The sequence below is a fragment of the Ambystoma mexicanum genome, chromosome 2q (assembly GCF_040938575.1).
Source record: "Ambystoma mexicanum isolate Mex_15411 chromosome 2q, UKY_AmexF1_1, whole genome shotgun sequence".
Classification (NCBI taxonomy): domain Eukaryota; kingdom Metazoa; phylum Chordata; class Amphibia; order Caudata; family Ambystomatidae; genus Ambystoma; species Ambystoma mexicanum.
In genome coordinates, this window is record NC_090924.1 from 85398740 (window position 1) to 85421820 (window position 23081).

At 45.0% G+C, this 23081-nt stretch overlaps 1 protein-coding gene across 2 annotated transcripts in view; it reads left to right on the forward strand.

The window, feature by feature from the left end:
* The window catches only part of RAB40C (RAB40C, member RAS oncogene family), a 520231-nt gene that overhangs the window by 258628 nt on the left and 238522 nt on the right, over window positions 1-23081 (forward strand). For both annotated transcript variants that reach the window (XM_069646914.1, XM_069646915.1), the window contains exon 5: window positions 1603-1680. In XM_069646914.1, coding sequence (XP_069503015.1) covers window positions 1603-1680 — 78 coding nt within the window. The remainder of the gene's footprint in view (window positions 1-1602; window positions 1681-23081) is intronic.

Here is a 23081-nt window from a genome sequence, read left to right on the forward strand (position 1 = left end):
AGAACGTTACCAGGGGTAAGTAACTTGTTCTTCTGTTTGGAATTGATATAATGAGGGGACCAGTGCACCACAGGTCAACGGGTTCTCTTATTGCTCCCACATCATCTTATTAGTACTTTCTGATGACACAGGATCAGTCGTATCTTTTCCTCACTACAAACTGCCACAAAAATGCAAGTTCTCCCCCATTATATAGTTTTGCAAAGAGTGAAAGAGATTCTGCCACTGAAGTGCAGTTGACACCTTGAACATCAGATTCTAGTCCGTAAGGTCTTGGCTACTAAATCACTGAAGTTTAAAAAGTCTAGATGTGGTAATTGGTGTCCTATTTTTGTTCATGTTTCAGTCAATACAAGTATCCTTTTGTAGCCATCTTTGCATTGTTTTTCCTTGCTTGTGCTGTTTGCATAGTTTCGCTCTGCAGAAAGAACTATGCACTCAAGCGTACTCATTTCCTCCAATATAACCTGTGAATTAAATTACTGACTAGTATAGCGTCCTAATTTTGAAAGAGTCCTTTTTAAGATCTAATGCACTCTTGTTTTGATGGCTTTAAACTTCCATTAGACTTCTAACCTTCTCATAGGGTATGTTAAGTCTTTGCTCCCCTCTATTAGCTATGAGTTCAAGTGTGACTTTTACAATTGGAAAAATATTACATGGGTAATGTACAAATGATCTGCTTGTTCACGTTTTTTCAGCAGTTCAACTATGCAGAAAGCTTGTCCAAATATTCTGCTCATAATAGATTCATTTTAACTACCATCACATGTCATTTGTATAGCATTTGTCGTTGGTATGGCCTTGTAGTGCTTCGACCAGTCTTGGTGTTCCAGTTTACCTTGTTATTGGTTTCTTGACAGTAAACCGAGACTGAATTGGTACTGTAAAGGTACATTGAAATGCATGACTGCAGAAAGGAGCTTTAAAGGTATACAAAGGCAGGAAAGGGGCATTTAAATGACATGACATGAAATGCATGCAGGCGCTATGAAGGTAAACCAAGGCATGAAAGGGAATACAAGACCTAGAACTGCATACAAGATATAAAGAGCCACTAAACGGCATAGAAGGTCATTAAAAGCATAAGGGGCATAAAATACCTATTTAGCTCGTTGGAGCTTTGTATGCATCTTATGCCTCTGTGCATTTATAAGAAATGCGATGGTTAAAAGGGCACAGAAGTGCATTTGAAGACATGGTAGGCATCCTTAGACGTAGAGGGGTGTAACCAGACATTCTAGGGCAGGGGCAAACATTCAAGTAGCAAGCTACTAGCCAGCCATTAGTCTCTTGCCATCCCAATTCTGTACATATGCAGCACACCATTTCTTAATCGGCAAGAGTCAAATCTCACTAGCCAATGGGTAGTAGCAAGTGCAAGCTTTGCACCTTGTTCTAGGGTACAATGTGTGCTTTTAGATCCCGGGAGTCGCAAAAGATGCATTGAAAGGCCTGTAAGGCATACAGTGTATAAAAGGTGTAATAAAAGGTCTAGAATGCATAAGGTGTACCGAAAACATAAAATGCATTTATGGCATGGCAGACCTGTAGAACAAAGGCGTGCAAAAGCTAAATATAATGTCTTTAATTTTTCTACAGGGAATCCTCTTGGTGTATGACATTACAAATCGTTGGTCGTTTGATGGCATTGACCGATGGATCAAAGAAATAGATGAGGTAAGAGGCCATAATGTAGCTTTCTTAAATGTGCAGAGCTTATTTTGTAATTACCGGCTTTTAGTAAACTTTCTCCCCTCCCGTTTACCCTCTTTAGGATATTAAGGCTCAGATATTGCGTAGCTTTATAGTCTTATTGAAAGTTAATTGAAAATGCAGTGAAATGTTGGTCCATTTAAGTAAATCGGTGCAGTCCCAATGAAGTGGTGCTAAAAGAATACACTTAATTTTAATCGGTAGTTAAATGTTGGATGGTGTTCAAATAAGTGTTTTTTGACTCCAATTGTAATTTGCATTATTAAAGGTTAGACTCCACATGCAACCTAATCTATTAATTAAAATACCATAATTTGGATAATTTATTCCAAATCATTGGTTCTTAGAGCAGGTTCACAAGTTACGTTAATGTTTCCTGCTCAGGCAGCCTACCCTCCAGCTAGGTAGAAGCTAGAGATGACTGTGCGTTTTGTGTGCATCTGTATAGTTGTGCGTATGTGTCTTCTCATTGTACAAATTACATTGTCTCCTTGCCGTACAAGCCTCTTGTTGAATGTGTTAGGACATCTCAGGTGCTTGAAATGCTAGTTTGCTTTTCTAAAGATGGTTACAAGGCTTAAACAAGGAAAGGCAGACAAACCGGTGCACACACACAAATGAGCTCCTCTGGATACGCCAAGCATGGATGGATAAGAGATGTAAAATCCAAGTTAATGCAAGCATTCATTTGCTAATGTACATGATGTTAATGAATAGTATATGCATACAAATGTGAGTAGGCTTGCATTGACGTTTTTCAAGCATGTCACTCTTTAACATTAAATTACACAATGGGAGAGAGCTATTCAATAGCTTCTATCAGTAAAGTAGACATGATTTTCGAAAACAGTTTGAAAGCTTCCAAAACTTTCATGTTACTAAACCGACTGTGAACTGAAATGAAGCTGGACTAACCCTTCTACTAGGTTGCAAGCAGGTAGGGTAATACACCTTCATTAAATAGGAAGTGCCTTTGCAGCCTGTTACCTTGGGGATGGAGTCCAAGGACTGATGGCGGCAAAGGGTTAGGAGGAGCCTCAGTTCCTGGATGATGTCCCTCTTGTTGACCACTACTGTAAACTCCTTTCCTTGCAGTGCCCAAAGTTGCAGTGAAGCCGAAGGGGGTAAGAGTAGTGAAACGTTGACTTTATTCCAGTGACTTTGGAAGACCTGGGAACATTTCTGCCACAGCGAACATCGACATTTGTGTTTGGCCACCTTTTGCTTAATGAGTGCTTCACACTGAGATGAAGCAACACCTTTGAACATCTACAGCGGGAATAAACATTTTTCTTCAATGTCAATCATCACCTTACCACCGAGCCTCGGGTACTTAAAATACTGTGAGATCAGGGATTTCTGGAACTTCTAAAGTGTCTGCAATGCGGATTGAAGTTTGGAAGTTTGGGAGTCCTCATTGGCTGGAGATCTTTTATAAGCCACAAGTGTACTGACCTTGAACCCTGAGCACATTAGAGTGGCAGAGAGTAAAAGAAAAGTAATACTCTTACATGCTGTGCCTGAGTTGGAGGTTTTGCCTTTCCCCCCTTGTTTTCTAAGATGTCGGACCTTATTGTTGTGGTCAGAGGCATTCTCCTGATGCCCTTCTGCCATTGCAACCCTTTTTCATGTCCTATCAGAGCCCATATGTCTCCCTAACGGACCACACTATGGCCCTATGATGATTAGATCACCCTACAATAGTGTTGTGGAGTAGTAATCTGAAATGTAGTTTTCACTTGACCAGGAGTACAGCTGGTTTTGCTGCAATTGTAGCACAATGTACCAGTATGGTAGCCGTTGCAGTACTTTCTGCCATTTTTGTTTTGGCACATCCTTTTGTTTTTGGGAACAATAAGGCTGGGCGGCAATGGCTGGTGTGAACGCATGGGCTTACTTTGAGCCCAGTTGTGGTTTGGACTGGTTTTGACCTCTGGTTTTCTGCCCCAGACAGCTAATGCACAAACTATGTGTGGACCTGAGTGTTTGGAGAGTGCTTAAGGCCTGACTGATTTACCTGGCCACCAAAAACCTTTTCTGCCTGGTGTGATTGGGGTGCTGACTTAGGCCAGCCCATGAGTGAAAGCCAATATACAGGGGAAACCCTGTGCATTCCTCAATTCTGTTGGTTTCTTAACTGAATCATCCAAGGATTTGCCATATAATTGACCACACTGGTTGAGTCCTGGGCTCTTGGTCTTTTGCTCGGGTTTCGTCTTTTAGCTGCTGGACATCCTAAGGCTCTTTGGCACTGTTCTTCTGGTCCTCCACACTGGCTAGATCAGCTATCCCATGCAGGGATTGTTTTTGGGAAGTTATATCACAGTCTTCCTACTGTTTAGGACCATCAGGGTAAAATGGGAAGCTTTATGTTGTTCAGAATGTTGGTGGGGCACCACTACCCTGCCTCTGTTCTTCGTCTGAATTGTCTTGTGTCACCTCCACTGTTACTTTTGCCATGGGTCGGGTTTGTGCTGGTTGGCTTCTCGATTTTGCCATTGAAGCAGCACAGATCTGCTGCTTCATATGTCTGCATGGTCCTGGTGTCTTCTATGTTACGTTTGATGGTGGGGCCACCGTAATGGAAAGGCAGATTCTTCTTCTTTTTGGTCGTCTGCTGTTGCTGTTCTGGGGTGAAAGTCCCTGGTTACTGGATCCATTAAATCTCTCTGTAAAAAGGTATTGTGTTCAGTGTTCTTTCGCTGTTCTGAGCAATTGTTTCAGAATCTGGCATGGCGAGTACTGCCCCTTGGTTTCTTGACTGGTAGGTCATATTTTAGATTTCAGATCAGGTGCTCCATGTTGTAGGAATGGGTTACTGCTGCCCCCCTTTCCCTTCCCTACTTCTGCTCACCATTCACTTATTGGCCTCAATCCCGATAGATTCCATCATTTCTGCGTCTCAAATGGGGCACCTGGAGCTGTCAAAGGGGGGACTTTGCCAATGTCCTCTGGTGTTGGATGTAACTTTGACCGCAGACACTTACCTTCTTTTCCCCAGAACATGTGTATTGGATGTGTCCTGTTAATTCCTATGGGTAACATTACGACAAACTCCACTAAAGTTACTTGTGAAGGTACTTATCTGATCACTGGCATTTTACGTGGGGCCCACTTGCCTCCTGGAGTGTTTTTCAAAAGGCTGAACCTTTAGCTAATACCACTGATTTGTGTATTTTTTTTTTATTACATTTTTATTTGGTTTGTTACAAACCTTAAAAAAAATGAGCCCAATTTGATCATTTCCATTAATTACATTAAATCACATCCGTTCAAATAAATAAATAAATAAATAAATAAATGAGAGAGAAAGCAGAATTACACTATGTGTTGAGATCTTGGAACATTCTCATAATGACCTCTAGAAAAAAAGTAAAGTGTTAATTTTTTTATTGTCAGATACGCTGAAACATAGTGACCACCATTCTTCAGCGTTTAGTGACTCTTTCTTTTAGAACGAAGCCCAATTGTTTAGTTCTTTCACCTTGCAGGGCTGGGCAAAACAATATTAAGTGCTTCAAGCTTTCATCATGTTTTTTGCACAGCGGACAGTTTAAATCTATGCGTTCGTCACTAGACCAGAGATACATAACCTCTTTAGTTTTAAATAGGTTTAGTCGGAATTTCATAAAGAGCAACCTTCTGTATCTATCCGGAAATTTCTCCAGATATTTTGGAATCGTGTTCATGCTTTTTGCCTCAGCTGGGACTGATTGCATAACCCTATGTTTCTTTCGTTCAGAACAGGTGTTTATCCAGTTAAGCTTCCATGGTTTTAATTTAACACTATCTGGATTGGTTTTTAATACATGACGAAGTATCTAGGTCACCCAAAATTTCTTCGCAGCGGGCAGTCCATGTGGCTAGACTAAAGACTTTCCATAATAACCTGCTAGAAAGTCTTAATTCTATTAAAGACTCAGAGGCGAGCATTATACTTCTTTCTTTTATTCGACAATAAAGAAAAAGCTCAGCAGCAAGATATTTGTGCACCAAATGTGAATGTACTATGAGTAATGTGCAGAAAACAGGTGCACCAAATATATATAATAAGCATAGCAATATAACAGTAATATAACAGTAACATCATAAAATAAAAGGTAAGAGTCTCTGAAGGAACTACATTTCCCAGGGAGCTTAGCTCCAGTTCATTTAGAGGCCATCAACATGTGACCTAGTCCACCAATAGTAGTTCAGATCCCCTGCATAAACAGTCCTAAACATGATGACACTTCCTCTTTCTAGGCTGCGAACTTGGCTGTTCATAGTAGAAGATAACTGTAGCCAACTTGAATAAGAACTTGTGTCGGGCCGTGATCAGGCGGACTTGTCTGTAGGCGCTGTCAAAGAAAAGGAAAAATTAGTCTCTTGTAGATGACAACACTAGATCCCTTATCAGGGTGGGAGAAAATCGTGGAGTTATTCCGATAGAGTACATGTACATTTCAGAACATTAATCTTTTCATTACATATTTAATCGCCATCAAGTAGCATTCTGTTATTTTCTCGCCGAGTGGGATAATGCTCGCCTTTGAGTCTTTAATAGAATTAAGACTTTCGAAGGGATTGTGTCCTCCGACGTATTCCTTATCTTAGATATCTCCTTCCAGCTCTGCTAGCCTCGGAAAATGTTTCTCTAGAGGGCGCTGCGCGTCGACATCCGCCGAGTCGATGTCCCTCGACAGCCGCCGTATCAACATCATCCTGCCTATAAAGGCCGCGCGCAGCGTCCGTTGCTCAGTTCCGTTTTTCCGCGCTTGCTCAGTGCCTCGGAATACCGTTGCTCAGTTTTGTAGACAATTTATCCTATTTACCTCGAGATATTCGATCCGTACTCGATGGCTTCCTCGTCGGAACCGACGACCCCTCAGTCCGGCTTCAAAAAATGCCGAGATTGTGGGAAAAAGATGTCGCTGACTGACCCTCACAGAGTTTGTCTGTGGTGTTTGGGAGCTGATCACCATTGTTCGGAGTGCGAGGACTGTATGTCCATGACAGCTAAGGCCCTGAAGGAGCGTAGGGGGAAGCTGGAGAAAGGTAAGACTTTAAAAGCTTCTTCTTCCTCGACGAAGTCGAGACATTCGTCTCCTTGTCACCATTCGCGCTCCAGGTCTCGGAGTGGGTCCCATCACTCCTCGAGATCGGAGCACTCGAAGAGGAGATGTCGAAGATCCCCTTCTCCGTCCTCCTCTTCCTCTGTTTCTCCAAAGAGAATCCCTTGCCTCACGAAACATAGTTCCTGGGCTGAATGGGAGGAATTCCGCAAAAATATGATGAGCGTCTTCGAGAAAGCGGCCTCGACCCCCCTCGAAGACTGCCGAGAGCGATGCTCTGGTCGAAAGACCCTTAGGTCAAAAACGCTGCGAGTCGCAGTACCCGGCGAAGGAAGCTTCTCGAGGGTGTCACGAACCCTCGAGTAAAGCTATGACCTCAAAACCTTCTTCGAAGGTTCCGTCGACGCCATCGACGAAGGTTCCGTCGACGCCGAGGTCGGTGTCTTCGACGCCGTTGTCGAAGGGACCTTCGACACACGGGTCTGTCGACTCAACGCCATCCCCGACACCGGCGTCGACGCCAAGGAAAGTCACGGTTACGACGCACCCAGTGGCTATCCCCAGGTCCTCGATGACAATGGCGTCGAAATTGTCGACTTCCTCGAGCAGAATCCCAATTCTATCGAGGTCCTCGAGGCCTCCGCCTTTGATTTCGACGCCACGCCGGAAGCCTTCGGCGTCAACGACATCGACGTTTCGAGGCCCTCTGCCTTGGAAATGGGTTTTACACCCTTTGTGAGTTCAGAACAATTGAGAACTATGTCCTCAATTATGGAAGAGGGTGAACTATCTGAACAGGAAGACACATTTGAGTTGCAGGGACCTGCAACCCCAGTTAGAGAGGAGTTATCCTCAGAAGAACGCAGGTTAAAGGATCTTCATGATTCCTTACATGAGGCAAGTGGGTTAGACACTTCCCCTGAGGTGGAGTTTGCTAGGCCAGACCTGGGGGAGCATGCTGAAACCCCCTATAGAGCCTTAATGGCCAGGATCACAGAATTTATGGGGTGGTCAACACCTTCACAGGCTTTCCAACAAGATGACCTCCCGGATATTCTTGACAAAGGTCCACAGGAGGATCCTGTAGTGCCCTTTCATAAAGCTCTTCAGAGGAAGATTATGACGAACTGGGAAACCCCAGATGTCGTCCCGGCAGTAAATAAAAAACTGTCTACAAAATACAGGGTATCTTCTGCAGGCCCGGAGTTTTTGTCAAAACACCCATCCCTAGAAAGTCTGGTGGTACAGGCAGCATCTTCTACTGACGTCAAGACTGCTTACCCTACCGTCCCACAGGACAGGGACGATAAGAAATATGATGCTATGGCAAAGAAAGTTTTTTCGGCATGTAGCATGGCGTTAAAATCTGTTAATGCTACTTGCACCCTTGCTAGATTCAGCCATACACTTTGGGAGTGTGCTTCTACGGCAGCTGACTGCATCCCGGAGGGAGAAGAAAGGAAGGCGTTCCTAAATATCATACAGGACGGTAAAGACGCTATGTGCGAATCCCTCCAGACGGGCATTGATTCGGCTGACAGTATCAGCAGAGCAATGGCGGCAAGTACAACAACCAGGAGATTCGCTTGCTTGAAAAAGTCTGGTTTTGCCCCAGATGTGCAAGCCAGGCTCTTGAACATGCCATTCGATGGCTCTTCTTTGTTTGGGAAAAAGGCGGATGACAGTTTAGAAAAACTGCAAACATCAAAAGCAGCAGCAAAATCCCTAGGAGCTGCAATCGGTCAGACTCCTTTTCGTCCCACAGGAACCTCTGCGAGGGGCAAGTCCTTTCGCTTCTACTCCGCATTCGGAAGAGGTAGAGGACGACCGGCTCAAAGGGGACAAAGAAGAACTACCCGAGGTGGACGGGGTAGATATTCAAAAGCCGCAGCAACAGCAGGTGCCTCTTTACCATCGGAATCTGCATCAGCCGCCCCAAAACCACTCTGAGGACTTCCCTCAGAGGACACCTGTAGGAGGCAGGTTAACTCGACATCTGGCGGAATGGCAGGCTATCACGTCAGATGCTTGGGCATTGGAAACAGTTGCCCAAGGTTACTGCCTGCCTCTCCTACGCATACCTCAGAGTCATCCACCGGGGATCAGCTCCCAGAAAGCTCCAGATCCGCTCCTCTTGCAGGAAATTTTGGACCTGCTAGAGAAAGGTGCCATAGAACCGGTACCTGTAGTGGAAAAGAACAAGGGCTGGTACTCCCCTTACTTTCTCATTCCAAAGAAAGACGGAGGACTGAGACCCATCTTGGACTTGCGAGAATTGAACAAATTCCTCAGGAAAGACAAATTCAAGATGGTAACTCTTTCTCAGATCCTTCAGGCCCTTCAGTTCCAGGACTGGTTGGTATCTCTGGACCTTCAGGACGCTTATTTCCATGTGCCTATCCATCTCAAACACAGGAAATACCTGAGGTTCGCAATTGGCAACTCTCATTATCAATTTCGAGTGCTGCCATTTGGGCTGACCTCCGCCCTGAGGGTCTTCGCCAAGTTAATGTCGCTAGTGGCGGCAAGTCTAAGGAGGGAAGGGATTCACGTCTACCCCTATCTGGACGATTGGTTGATCAGGGCTGTATCTTCGGAACAAGCTCAGATCCAGCTAAATCACGTTTTCCACTCCCTTCACAGACTGGGCTTCTCCCTCAATTTAAAGAAGTCACAAATGATACCATTGCAGAGACTCCAGTTCATCGGAGCAATCCTGGACACTTCCCTGGGAAAAGCCTTGCCACCAGAGGTGAGGGCTCAAGATATTCTACAGATGGTTACCAAGTTCCAAAATGCCCAACGTCTCCCAGCCTTCGACTTTTTGAGGTTGCTAGGCCTCATGGCATCCTGCATTTTCCTAGTGCCAGAGGCTCGCCTGAGAATGAGATCCCTCCAGTGGGCACTGAGGACTCAGTGGTCACAATTCTCAGGAAGAATGACAGATCTTCCTCAGGTTCCCGACAGGGTGGCTCGAGACCTTCAGTGGTGGGCCTGTCAGGAGAACAGTTTTGGCAACCCTGGCCGGAGATAACAGTAGTCACGGATGCCTCACTCACGGGGTGGGGAGCCCACGCCAACGACTTGACCATCAGCGGTCGTTGGTCTCCATCGGAGTCCAGACTACATATCAACCTGTTAGAGCTGAGGGCCATCAGACTTGCGCTGAAGGCATTCCTGCCAGCTGTACAAGGGAAGAATGTCCTGATAATGACGGACAACACAGTGGCCATGCATTACCTCAACAAAAGAGGAGGCGTAGGATTACTACCCCTGTGCAGAGAGGCGATGCAGCTCTGATTTTGGGCAATCCAAGAAGGAATCTCTCTATCGGCAGTTCACCTAGCCGGAGAGAAGAACTCGACAGCGGATGCTCTGAGCAGGCAGAGCACAGTCTGCCACGAGTGGGAACTAGCTCAGGAAGTCCTTCAAGAGATCTTCACCCTTTGGGGAACCCCTCAGGTGGATCTGTTCGCCACCAGTGTCAACAGGAAGTGCGATCTGTTCTGCTCAAGGGAATTTCCCCCGAGAGGAGCTCTGGGAGACGCGTTCATAGTGGACTGGGAGTTTCCGCTTCTGTATGCGTTCCCACCGGTCCCTGTCATTCCTCAAATGATCAGGAGGTTGAGAAGATTCCGGAAAACCATGATCCTAATTGCCCCGGATTGGGCCAGGAGAACGTGGTACCCAGACCTTCTAGACTTGTCCATCTGCCCTCCAATTCGACTTCCATTCAGAGAGAACCTACTCTCACAGAAGGGAGGTCAGGTTCTCCATCCGGACATCAAAATCCTCAACCTTCACGCTTGGCTTCTGAAAGGCTGAGGTACAAGGATTGGGACCTCCCTGATGATGTTATGGAGGTGTAGCTTTCGGCAAGAAGGCCAGCAACAAAGTCTTTATACCGCTGCCGTTGGAACGGATTTTGCAGCTGGTGTAGAGAAAAGAATATCGACCCCTTTTCATGTGGTACACAATGGTTTTGTCCTTCCTACTCTATTTGGCGAATTCAGGCCTTCAAGTTGGCACCATTAAGGGCTATCTTGCAGCGCTATCCATCTTTAAGCGCACTGCGGAAGAACCATCCTATTTCAAGTTACCCTTGGTAATACAGTTTCTAAAGGGGTTAACCAACGTTTATCCGCCAAGACCATTCCAGGTTCCCCTATGGGATTTAAACTTAGTCCTAACTTTCCTGATGGGCACACCTTTCGAACCACTCCATTCTTGTTCGTTAAGATTTCTTACCCTTAAAACTGTTTTATTAATAGCACTTACATCTGCTAGAAGGGTGAGCGAGTTACAAGCTCTTTCCTGTAAAGCCCCTCATACAATCTTTCACAAAGACAAAGTTGTCCTGCAAGTGAAGTCTAATTTCCTCCCAAAGGTGGTTTCTGAATTCCATATCACTCAGAAGATTACCCTGCCATCTTTCTATCCTCCTCCTCATCCGGGGAAAGAGGAAGAGAGGTTACACAGGCTGGACCCTAGAAGGGCTTTAAGTTTTTACATCAGTAGACTGGCCAGGATAAGACAAGCAGACCAGCTGTTTGTAGGCTACACAGGTCACAAGCTGGGGTTACCAATAACTAAGCAGACCATTTCCAGATGCATCATTCTAGCCATTTTGGAATGTTATAAACTGGCAGGAAAAGAGCCCCCTCAAAACCTTAGGGCTCATTCGACCAGAGGTATTGCAGCTTCATCGGCCCTCAAAAGAGGAGTGCCGGTTAAAGACATTTGTGCGGCCGCCACATGGTCATCCGTCCATACCTTTACACGATTTTACAAATTGGATTCCTCCTCCAGTCAAGAGACTAGGTTTGGAAGGGCTGTATTGCACTCTATTCATCAATAGAAGGCAGCATGAAGTCAGCACTCCCACCTCCAATAATAGAATACTGCTATGGGAGCCTATCTAAGATAAGGAATACGTCGGAGGACACAATCCCTTCGAAGAACAAGTTACTTCTTACCTTGTAACATTTTTTCGATGGGATATTCCTCTGACCTATTCCTTATCGACCCTCCCATCCATCCCCGCAGTTCTACTTCCCTTGTTGTTGCAGCTTACGCTCCGGGGAGTGCGAGAGGGGAATTAAATCTCGGATTCTTAAATCTAAGCAGCTAGCCGTCACAAGTGCAGAGATTGAGGCATCGGAATAGTCATGTAATTTTTATTTTAGCATTGATAACTGGAAAGTTCCTTGCAAAAGGGTGGTTGCCCAGAGGGTGGGTGAGGTGATATCAAAATATCACTAAAAAATGCACTGTCCCACTTGTTATGGGATGGGAAAACCCATGTTGTTGTGGGGTTTTCTCTCAATTACATGCAGTAACCCCTGTTGGTATTGGGGGTATCATAAAATGTTGTGGTGAGGCCACAACAGGTGAGATCGACCGGTTTCGATGGTTCAAGGGTGATTAACGACCATCTTCTTCAGGACAAGATCGATTTTCATATGCTGCTGAGTAGCGACTGTCCTCTTAGTAGGGCAGCAATAACAGGCTGCAGAGGGATCCTGGAATAGGAGACACAAAAGACATAATTGCAGAGAGTGCATGAATAAGCCTCTAACTGCAATATTGCAACAGTGGTGCATCCAAAGTGCAGCTAAAAAACCTGTTACAAGGCAAATGAATGCTACCAAAGACAAGGTGCTCGCCAATTCAGAGCAAAGAGCGCCACTGTAATGGTGGCTAAACAACATAGACAAGTCAACCCCATGGTGGAGGGAAAGAAAGTGGCAAGACCTGTGCACGTGAGGGAAAAAGGACCATGGTTAACAAAAATATCATTAGTTGTTTGGTCTTGCCCTCACCGGCAAGTTGATGAATCTTTTTCCCCAGAAAACCGTTCCCTGTGTATCAGTATTTCCCTACGGTTTGGGAAGGCAATTGCCACTCTGGCTCTTCGAGCTTTAATTTACCCTGTTGTTTTTTTTTGCAGCTTACGCTCCTTCAGGGTTATTAGTCTAGTCCAGACAGAAATACTGTGGGCTACAAAACGGAACTGAGCAACGGACGCTGCGGGCGGCCTTTGTAGGCAGGATGACGTCGACGTCGATACGACGGCTGTCGAGGGACATCGACTCGGCGGACGTCGACGCGCAGGGCCCTCTAGAGAAAAATTTTCCGAGGCCAGCAGAGCTGGAAGGAGATATCTAAGATAAGGAATACGTCGGAGGAACATCCCATCGAAAGAACGTTACAAGGTAAGAAGAAACTTGTTCTTCTAGTAAGTTATTATGGAAAATCTTTATTCTATGTCAAGACCGGAGGCTCCCATTATGCTTGTTTAAAGCTTACTTACCACAATGGATGCCGGCTGATCTACCGGTTTTAGGTAGAATTGTTTGAATACTGATTCACTTGCCCAGTCTGCCATCCTCATGATATCTTTTAGGCGAACTCCTGCCTGAAAGGCTTTGGAGGCCATGGCTCCTCTAACGGAGTGGGCTCTGAAGTGCTCGGTGTCTATCCCTGCTTGAGCTAGCGTCCTGCTGGATCTAGAGCTCTGATGTCCGAGACTCTCCTGCAGGATACCAAGCAGAGTAGAGTAGTGAGTTTGCCAGATAGGGCCGTACGTGATAGTTCTTCGTTACGAGGCCATGACAGAAAAAGGTTCAGTACTTTATTAAAGGAATGGTTCGGTCAAAAAATGTTATTGCCCCTACGGGTCGGTAATGTGTTTTTAAGCCTAGGTCGCTCGATTTTAGAAAAATTTCCTTTGGACCTTACCCGAGTTTTCGTCCATTAAACGCACGCGAAAACAGGCATCAGGGAGCTGCCATTTTGTGATAATGCTATCATTTCCCCCATCGCCCTGGCTGACCTGCTTTTGCGGCACTAAATCATATCCCCCGCCCCTGAGCCTGACATTATCAAAACATTCATATTCCCCGCCTTTCTCCGTGACGTTTCTTTGCTGCGTAGGCAAACGCTCCCAGTCGTCTTCTACGCGACTTCACACAGAACCCGGAAACCAACACAGATCAGCTCACAACACAAGCGCGCCACAATTCGGAATGTGAAACTGTACTTTAAAATCAAACCGCAACACGGTAAATTTGGTCAAGTACATTTATTTGACATTAAATGTTTATAGAATATTCAGCAATTGCCATATGAACTCCGAAAGTCATTTATTTTCGTTTATCTCTATCCGCAAATCCGTAAAACTTTATCGTGAGTTACGCGTTGTTCCTTTATGGTACACATGGTGTTGGTTTTCGTTCAAAGAAGCACTTTGGTCGCACGTTGAACCGCAAGGCTGTTCCATCAAGTAGGCACTAGGCCAGCGTAAAGGTTGATATGTTGCTTCTAGCCGTTAGTACCACGTAAGGGCATATGGGCCCTTGGCGATCGTCCCATAAGATCATCAGAATGGTGCAGTTGTTTACATTAAAGAAACCATCTGCCGGGGTCTGAAACTGGTGGCAGTGGAAAAAGGGCAGTATATACCTGTTTTGAAAACATAAAATTTATAATTGGTCTCTTTATTAATATTATTCATTTTATTTATTACGGTCTAGCTGAAACTATTTGCTTTCAAGGATAGTGCAATGGAGTATGTTCGGCTCTAGAATCAATGCAAAAACTAACAAAATAAATCGAGGTTAGTACACAATGAGAAACGACTTTTTGTCTACATGCGGGCGGAATGTGGACCTGCATGCCCATGTGCCCGCTACAAGGACGATCCCACAAACGTTTTCAAAGCTCTTCATTCATTCATTTATTCATGCATCCATTCATTAATTCTTCATTCCGGTATAAAAGCACCTAAAGAGTTACTTACATTATATTTGCAATTTCCATTGTGTCTCTGCGTAATGCAGTCCGTAAATCCCACTGTGCTCTAGACAACGATTTTTCTTATACTGAACTAACATGAAACTCGGTCTAGTTTAAGAATTTTCTGCCTTTTCGTCTCTTACGTTATTGCATCCCCCACACCCCTTTCAAATGAAGTTCTTTCGGCATGGTCACTGTCTCTCAAGGTCAAAAAGCAATAGAACCTTATACTGCCAGTGCGAGTTGTGGCCCTCTTCAGGGCGCGAGCTGAAAATCAAAGCCACTGACCTTCACTAGAAATGAGCATACATTCTTTCTTTGCAACATCCCGTATTAAAGCCATCTGTGAGAACTTGAAGTTTCGAATCCATCTATGTAGTGCGCCTCAATGTGCAAATGCGAACTGGCTTCTCTCCCATCTGCAACGGCTCGCTTGGCGCGTTCTAAGGCCCCCAATTTTGTCCTCGTCTGCGAGCTCTGAGGCCCCAAAGAACCATAGCTATTGAGACTTTTCATTTTTTGGGGAAGGTCAGGGAAAGTATAAAGTACCTGAGGAGTTGAGTTGAAAGCGAGATTTATTGTTTGTTTGTTTTATTATTTGCTCTTCAGCTGCTGAATCGTCCTCCCAACTGCCGTTTGAAGACCCATAGTTTTCGCATGTTTCCCTTTCCAGTTGTTCCTCCTCGGTATACTCGGGCTCGTACATGTAGGGCATTATTGTAACCATTGTGTGTTAAACAAACTAAAATAATTTATAGCGGTGGTACTGGTATCTGTTCACACGGGCTACAAGCAATGAAGGTAGCTGACCAGAGCACAGAAACGAGTCACAGAATACTCTAACACAGAGAGAGGAATGGAATCGAAAATCTGCTGCTGTGTGTTGTGAAACGGTCTGTTTATACTTATTGAGGAAAGAGGCGTCCTGCCATTTCAATGGCGACACGTCATTAGCTGAAGCGCAGTGAATATTGACACGAGACGTGCTTTGGCGTTGTGAAATGGGCGGTACGCGTCTGCTGATGACAAGCTCAGGGGCGGGGGGATATGATTTAGTGCCGCAAAAGCAGGTCAGCCAGGGCGATGGGGGAAATGATAGGATTATCACAAAATGGCAGCTCCCTGATGCCTGTTTTCACGTGCGTTTGATGGACGATAACTCGGGTAAGGCCCATAGGAAATTTTTCTAAAATCGAGCGACTTAGGCTTAAAAACACATGGCCGACCCGTAGGGGCAATAAAAAATGTTGACCGAACCATTCCTTTAACGTCCCAAAGCTTGTCATAGCGAGCTGAAGGTGGGACGGTAAGCCTTACACCCTTGAGCAACCTGCAGACGAGTTGGTGTTCTCCTGCTGGTACTCCTTGGATAAGGTCATGACCTGCGGAAATTGCTGAACGGTAGGCGTTCACAGACCTGTAGGCGAGCCCTTTTTTCCACTAGGGATGCTAGAAAATTAAAAATCTCTTCTACAGGAGCTGAAATTGGATGTAATCCTTTCTCACGACACCAGGAGCTCCAGATGCTCCAAGAGTTGGAATATCTCTTCCGGGTACTAGGAGCCCAGCTCTCTTCGGTAAGGTTGATCGCTTTGTGAGACATGCCTGTGACTCTCCATCTTGACCTGAAATCCTCCAGGCCGCTAAGGTCAGAGATCCGCTGAGGAGGAGAGGATGACGCTGTCCTGATGGATCTAATAGGAGATCCGGAAACTGGGGTAGTAGGATTGGAGAATCCGAAGAAAGTTCCAGAAGAACTGGATACCAGGTCTGAGATGTCCAGACCGGCACTATAAGGATCAGATTCGCATGCTCCTGACGGGCCTTCGCCAGGGTCCTCGCTATCATAGTGAAAGGAGGAAAGGCATACAGTATTCCCTGGGACCATGACTGCAGGAATGCGCCTGTTGCAGCTGCTGTCTGGTCCGGCCTCCAGTTGTAGAACGTTGGTAGTTGGGAGTCGAGTCTGGAAGCAAAGAGGTCTATGGACATTGGACCCCAGATCTCCTGAAGGCGGAGGAAAACCTCTGTTGATTCTCCAATCGCTGTAATCTGTCGAGTGGCGGGAGTACCAGTCCGCTACTACATTTGAGAGGCCGGGAAGGTACTCCGCTGTAACTGAAATCTGATGATCCATGATCCAGACAGAAATGTCAGAAGTCCTTGGCTAATTCTGCTAGGGGTCTCGACTTGGTGCCGCCCAGATGGTTGATGTATCTTACCGCTGAGATGTTGTCCATCTTTAGTAAAATACAGCAACTCGCTTTGTCTTTGGCAAAAGGGCGCACTGCAAAGGAACCTGCAAGAAGCTCTAGACAATTGATATGAAGGTCCAGCTCTTGAGGGGACCAAGTCCCTCCCGTGGCTATGGAACCGCATCTCGCTCCCCAACTGGAGCGACTGGCATCCGACTCGATAATATCTGGAGCGGAGCCGAAGATGGCTCTGCCGTTCCAGGCTTCCATGTGACTGAGCCACCAGTTGAGCTCTGTCCTCGCTTGAGGAGACAGTGTCAGGAGTTGAGAATAAGAAAGGCTTTGCCTTAAGTGTTGGCCTTTTAGTCTTTGCAGTTCTCGATAGTGAAGAGGGCCAGGAAATATTGCTTGAATGGAAGATGAAAGTAGTCCTATCACTCTTGCTAGTTCTCGAAGAGAGAACATGTTCTTCTGTAAGAGTCTGCGTATCTCTCTTTTGGTAGAGTGAATCTTGGCTGATGGGAGTTGAAGTTGAGAATTCTGTGTATCCACTATGAATCCCAGTAATTCCATCTTTTTGGATGGAAGTAGAACTGACTTCTCCCAGTTTATGAGAAAACCGAGGCTGTGTAGCAAGTTTATTACCATTTCGGTTTGTTTCTGAACTAACTCCTGTGAGTGGGCCATGAAAATAATGATGTCTAGATGAATTATGAGACGGACACCTTGCTCTCTTAATTGAGCTGCTACAGGTCTTAAGAGTTTGGTGAAGACCCAAGGCGCCGAAGAGAGTCCGAAGGGGAGACTTGTGAATTCCCAATCTCGATTTCTCCAGGAGAATCTGGGGTAACTGATGTGTGCTTGATGAATCGGCACTGCGAAGTAAGCGTCTTTTAAGTCTAGGTGCATAAGCCAGTCGTTTGGTCTCAGAAGATCTGAGCATGTGTATACCTTCCATTTTGAAATGGTGGTAAAGGATGAATTTGTTGAGCGCTCTGAGGTTTATGACTGGGCGCACTTTTTGATTCCTGCGTACCAGAAATATGGGACTGAAGAAGCCTCCCTGACTTGCGCAGGGCGAATCGCTTGCTTCTGATGGAGACTGAGTATTTCGCTGTCTAAGGCGGTTTGATCTGATAGAGACATTACTATGGGAGCGGGCCCACATGTCTGAATGGGCTGCGTGAAAAACTCTAGGCGTAGACCCCGAGCTGTGTCCCTTATCCAGGCGTCTCCCGATAAGGTATCCCAAGCATTTGCAAACATCCTTAACCTCCCTCATATAGGTGTTAGTGGCGCTGGCGCAGTTATCAGTACACTGACCTGTAGGTTGTTGCTGGGCTGGGCTGGGTATCTAGCCGCTCTCCTCCAGGTACTCCCTCTTCCACGACCTCTCGAGGGGAAGAATTTTTCGGGCGTTCTTGCCAGGAATTAGCCTCTGGATTGTTGCGGTCTCTTGTCGAAGAAGTAATGGCCGGAAGAGCGACCTCTTCCTCGTCCGGATCTGGAGAAAACCTTGGTTGCAAATACTCTTTTTATTGAAGCCTGTGCTTTTTCCAACGCTGTGAATGTCCCGACGAATTTTGTCATCTCCTTCATAAAAGGATCTCCGAAAAGCTGGCCTTGCGCAGTTGGGCCGGATTCTGTGTCTGCCAGTTCGGTTAATTTGGCATCTATTTTGTATAGGATGCCTTTCCGTCGCTCTGTTGAGATGGCGCAACTGGCGTTGCCCAAGAGGCAAATAGCCCTTTGGACCCAACCGGACAGTATCACTGGGTCGATGGGGTCCGATGAGGTGATGGCTGCATTTGCAAGATCGGAGATTTTTGCTAGTGGACCTGCTATGTCCAGTACTTTATGCTGGCAGGCCTTCCAGGCGCAATCAATACTCTTCCTTGGGTCTTTAATGTTTTTACCTAGAAAGGTAATCATTTTAGAATCAAGCTCTGGAGTCAGAGCTACTTTTTCCGCAATGTCTGGTCGTGGACATTCAGCACGTAGTCTGGCCCGAACTTCTTTGAGTGGCTTGCGCAGCCTAAAATGGATGTAACTCGATGTCTTGGAAGATGGTTCCCAGTCAGTGGACCTGGGGTGTATTAAGTCTTTCGGGGTAAACATACCTTCAGTAGAAGGTTTGGTCCCGGTTGTGTCTTTAGGGATGGGGTCTGCCGCAATCCCTGACGCAGAGGGTTTTGAATCCTCTAAATGAAATTCCTCATCTGAAGAGGAGTGGGAAAGATCAGCGTCGTAGACGTTCTTATTATGATCTTCTTCCGAGCCATGTCCATATCCCTCCGGGCTTGAGGGTCTATTTCCCCTGATTTCCTCCTCGGGGTAAGAGGGTTGATGGGAAGAGGTTACCTTCTTGTTCATGAAGGCTTGTTTCAGCCTTGAGAAGGCGTCCGTTACGGCAGCTGTGGCATTAGATGGCTGGCTCGGGGGGGGGGGGGGGGTCGTAGAGCTTTTACTCTTGCGAGCCGGTGTACATCCCCCCCTTTGGTAAGGTGCTTCCTTTTCTGTGTTCTCCTCCTCCCAGGAGGGGAGGTCCCTCTGAAATGCTCCGCCATAGAGTCTAGGCGATTTTGTATGGGAATGAGCATATCCGTTACAGCTTTCTTAACACTGGTCTCCACTGAGGATCCCAGGACCTTCTGTAAACTATTAGCCATTGCCACTTCATCTATGTAACAGGGATCTCCTTCAGCCTCAGACCAAGCCTGATCTGATTGAGGCGAGTACTGTTCTGCCATTATAAAATAAATGCACCTTACTCACTTTATTTATTTATTTATTATTATTTTTTTCTGGGCTTCTGAACGCCTTCTCTCACTGCCCAGTAATCTTATTTCAGTTCAGCTTTGTAACTGTTCCTAATATGCTGAATAGGAGATTTCTTTGATCTATCCGCGGTGAAAAAACCCGTGAGAAGAAACACTTGTTCTTGTCGGACAAGCTGCAAGAAGCTGTTATACCAGGAGCTCCCCTGGCGGCCTGCAGGCGGTGCAGCGTGCTCCGACTAGGCAGCGCCAGACTTCCGGTGCTTCAGGAGCGCAACGAAGCTGCGGGGAAGCAGGCGCGAGTACGTCGAGGGATCTGCTCGACGAGCGGATTAAATAACAGCTGGTCAGCTGTGACCGCGTGAAGCAGAGCTTCACATTAAGCGGTCTCCGAGGCCAGAGGACTGGTGTCGGAGCTCAACATAAAATAAATATTGAAAGTAAAATTCGTATAAGTCTATAACCATGCAGTAAACCTATATATGAAATTTTGCAACGTTATATTTTAAATTATAAAATCATGACATAAGCAGTGCTAAACATGAAGTACTTGTCTCTTGCTGTGAGCAGCAAAGAAAGAGGAAGTGTCATCATGTTTAGGACTGTTTATGCAGGGGATCTGAACTACTATTGGTGTACTAGGTCACGTGTTGAATGAACTGGAGCTAAGCTCCCTGGGAAATGTAGTTCCTTCAGAGACTCTTACCTTTTATGTTATGATGTTACTGTTATATATACTGTTATATTGCTATGCTTATATATATTTGGTGCACCCGTTTTCTGCACATTATCATGGCACATTCACAGTTGGTGCACAAATATCTTGCTGCTGAGCTTTTTCTTTATTGTCGAATAAAAGAAAGAGAAGAATAATGGGAGCCTACGGTCTTGACATAGAATTGAATCTTTAGGCCCATCACCAAAGTCCTTAAATAGTTCGAACTGTGCAGTTACAGGTTCTGAGACCATTTTTCGATACAAATTTATGGTGTTCCGAATTATTCTTGCATTTATGGCTACCAACCCCAGTTCATATCTTATGCAAGCCGTAGGAACTCCTTTCGGCAATCATAGGACCCTTGTCCAAAAAATGTTCTCGAAGGTCGATAAGAGACCCGCGTTACTGCCCAGCGCAAATTCAGCTCCATGTATCATTGTCGGAACCGCTTTCTGTTTGTAGAAGTTCAGTGCGGGACGCAACGAGAACTTTCCAAATTTTGTATTCACTATGGAAGCTTGAATAGCTAATTTTTTACATTTAGCTTTGGTTTTTTCAGTCCCTGGTGCATCATTTAGACTGGAACTTAACTACAAGCCAAGATAGCATGTGGTGGTTACCAGCCTAATGTGTTCTTTCTCTGGCCACCATTTAAAGTTCTTACTCTGAGTGCCTCCATTTCTCCTGAGATCTCGTAATATAAGTATCTCTGATTTATTAGGTTTAATACAGAGACCATTCTCTCCAACTTCTCCATTGCAAATAATTTACGTTGTAGCCCTATGGGTGTTGTGTTCAAAAGGACTAGGTCATCTGCATAAAGTGTCCAGTTCACGTGATGACCATTAATCATCGGTGGAAACAAATTGATGGCTTCTAAATAGTCTCCACCACTGAGATGAAAAGATTAAAGATGATTGAGGCTAAAGAGCAGCCCTGCTTGACACCACAATACGTTCTTATTCAACTGGATAACATACTGCTTGAATCTAGTCTAACTTTGATCTCAGTGTCTGTGTGGAGATCTTTGACAGCACTCAGTAGACTTGGTGGGCAATTCAATTTTCTCAGTTTGGACCACAGCAATTCCCAGGTTGATGCTGTCAAACGCCTGGGAAAGATCTATAAACTTGAGGTAAATTGGGCGTCCAGATATTATAGCCTCCATTTTCAGGATGTTAAATATCATAAGGTTCAAGCTGCATCCCACACCTCTTACAAATCCCGAATGTCTTATGTCAAAATGTTTGGAGTTAGTTATTCAAGCGCTTAGTTTTATCTGGAGCTGTGTTGCATAGATTTTGCCCAACACGTCAAGAAGAGCAATTGGCCTGTAATCATTCGGGTTTGCTCTATTGTCCTTCTTGAAAATGGGTACTATAATTGCGCTTTTCCATGAGTCCGGTGTTTTCCCCTCATTGGCTATCTTGGAAAACCGCATCACACAAAAGTCCGCCCATTCATTTGGGTTTTGTTTAAAAATGAAATTTGTAAGTCCATCAGGGCCAGAGGCCCGTGATGAACTAATGCGCTTGATGTTCGCAAATATTTCATCTCTTTCAAACCGAAGGTCCCAAGTCTTTAGGGGTTGGAGTTCCGGATCTTTAAATTCACTTAGTTTCTCGTACAGTTTTTGAAAGTGTGACATACATTGTGATTTAGTTACCATGCTTTCTTGGACTGCGTGTTGTGAGCTGCATGTTTTATTATGTTCCAGAAGTTCCGGGTAGCTTTGTCTTTAAGGCATGTCATCATCCTCTCGGCGTCTTGCTGTTCCATGATTGCTGTATGTGAAATGACCCAGTTCGTATATTTTTGTCTAGCTGTTTTTTTTTTTTCAGCCAATTGCTGTTCATTATTCAATCATTGGAATTGTCTGTTCTTTTCTTAGTTGTCGCTTTTGTTTAGATATCTCTAGCTCATAAGCGTGTTTCGTTTAAAAGCCACGATGTTTGAGCCCATTATTTGTTCCTGAGTATCAGCAATTTAATAAGTGGGTATACTCTACTTCGTCGTTTGAATTAGATACAAATTCCTTAGAAAACGCCTCTGTGATTGAGCATATATCTTGTTTTTTTCAATCTCAAGCGCCTTCTGTTTGGTTCTTCTTCAACCCCATAAGCCCAAGAAGCCCTTGGCTCAACCGCCTGTAGTGCAAGAGACAGTTTCAGTATGCAATGATCGCTTGCAGAGTTTGGAATGACTTGTAATGATTTAGCACAAAGGTCCAGTTCTTCAGACAAAAAAAGATAGTCCAAAATAGACTCTTGGTTGTTGCGCCTCCATGTGGGGTTTGCAGGGTTGTCACCTTTGAGATTTCCATTCTGCATCTTTAAGTTTCGTCTTTCCATTTCATCATTCCAATTATTCACCAAGATTTGTGGTTTGTTTTTTTTGTGTGCGAGGCCAGTCAACGACTATTATACATTTTATTTAGGTCTCCACTCAAAATAATTCTCTGGGAGAGATCCGTCATATTAATTTCATTAATGATATCAGTGATGTTATCCATGAATTTAGTCGTGCCAACAGTCTTATGTTGCCAGTACCTATTCATTACATGGATTTATAAGAGTTTTCTTTAGACTCGCCCTAGATTTTTTTTTTTTTTTATCGTGGTTGTTTATATGAAATGACTATAGATCTTTGAGTCAATGATTTGCAGGCCTGTTGATTCTTTGACAAGGGTTAGTAAACCGGCAGACGGCCTCCCTATAGATCTTTTAATGGTAGGGTTAAACGATATTTCAAATGCATCTGCAGTTGGACAGGTCTCGAGCCACATTTCTTGTAGACAGACGATATCAAAAGACTGTAACCGCTG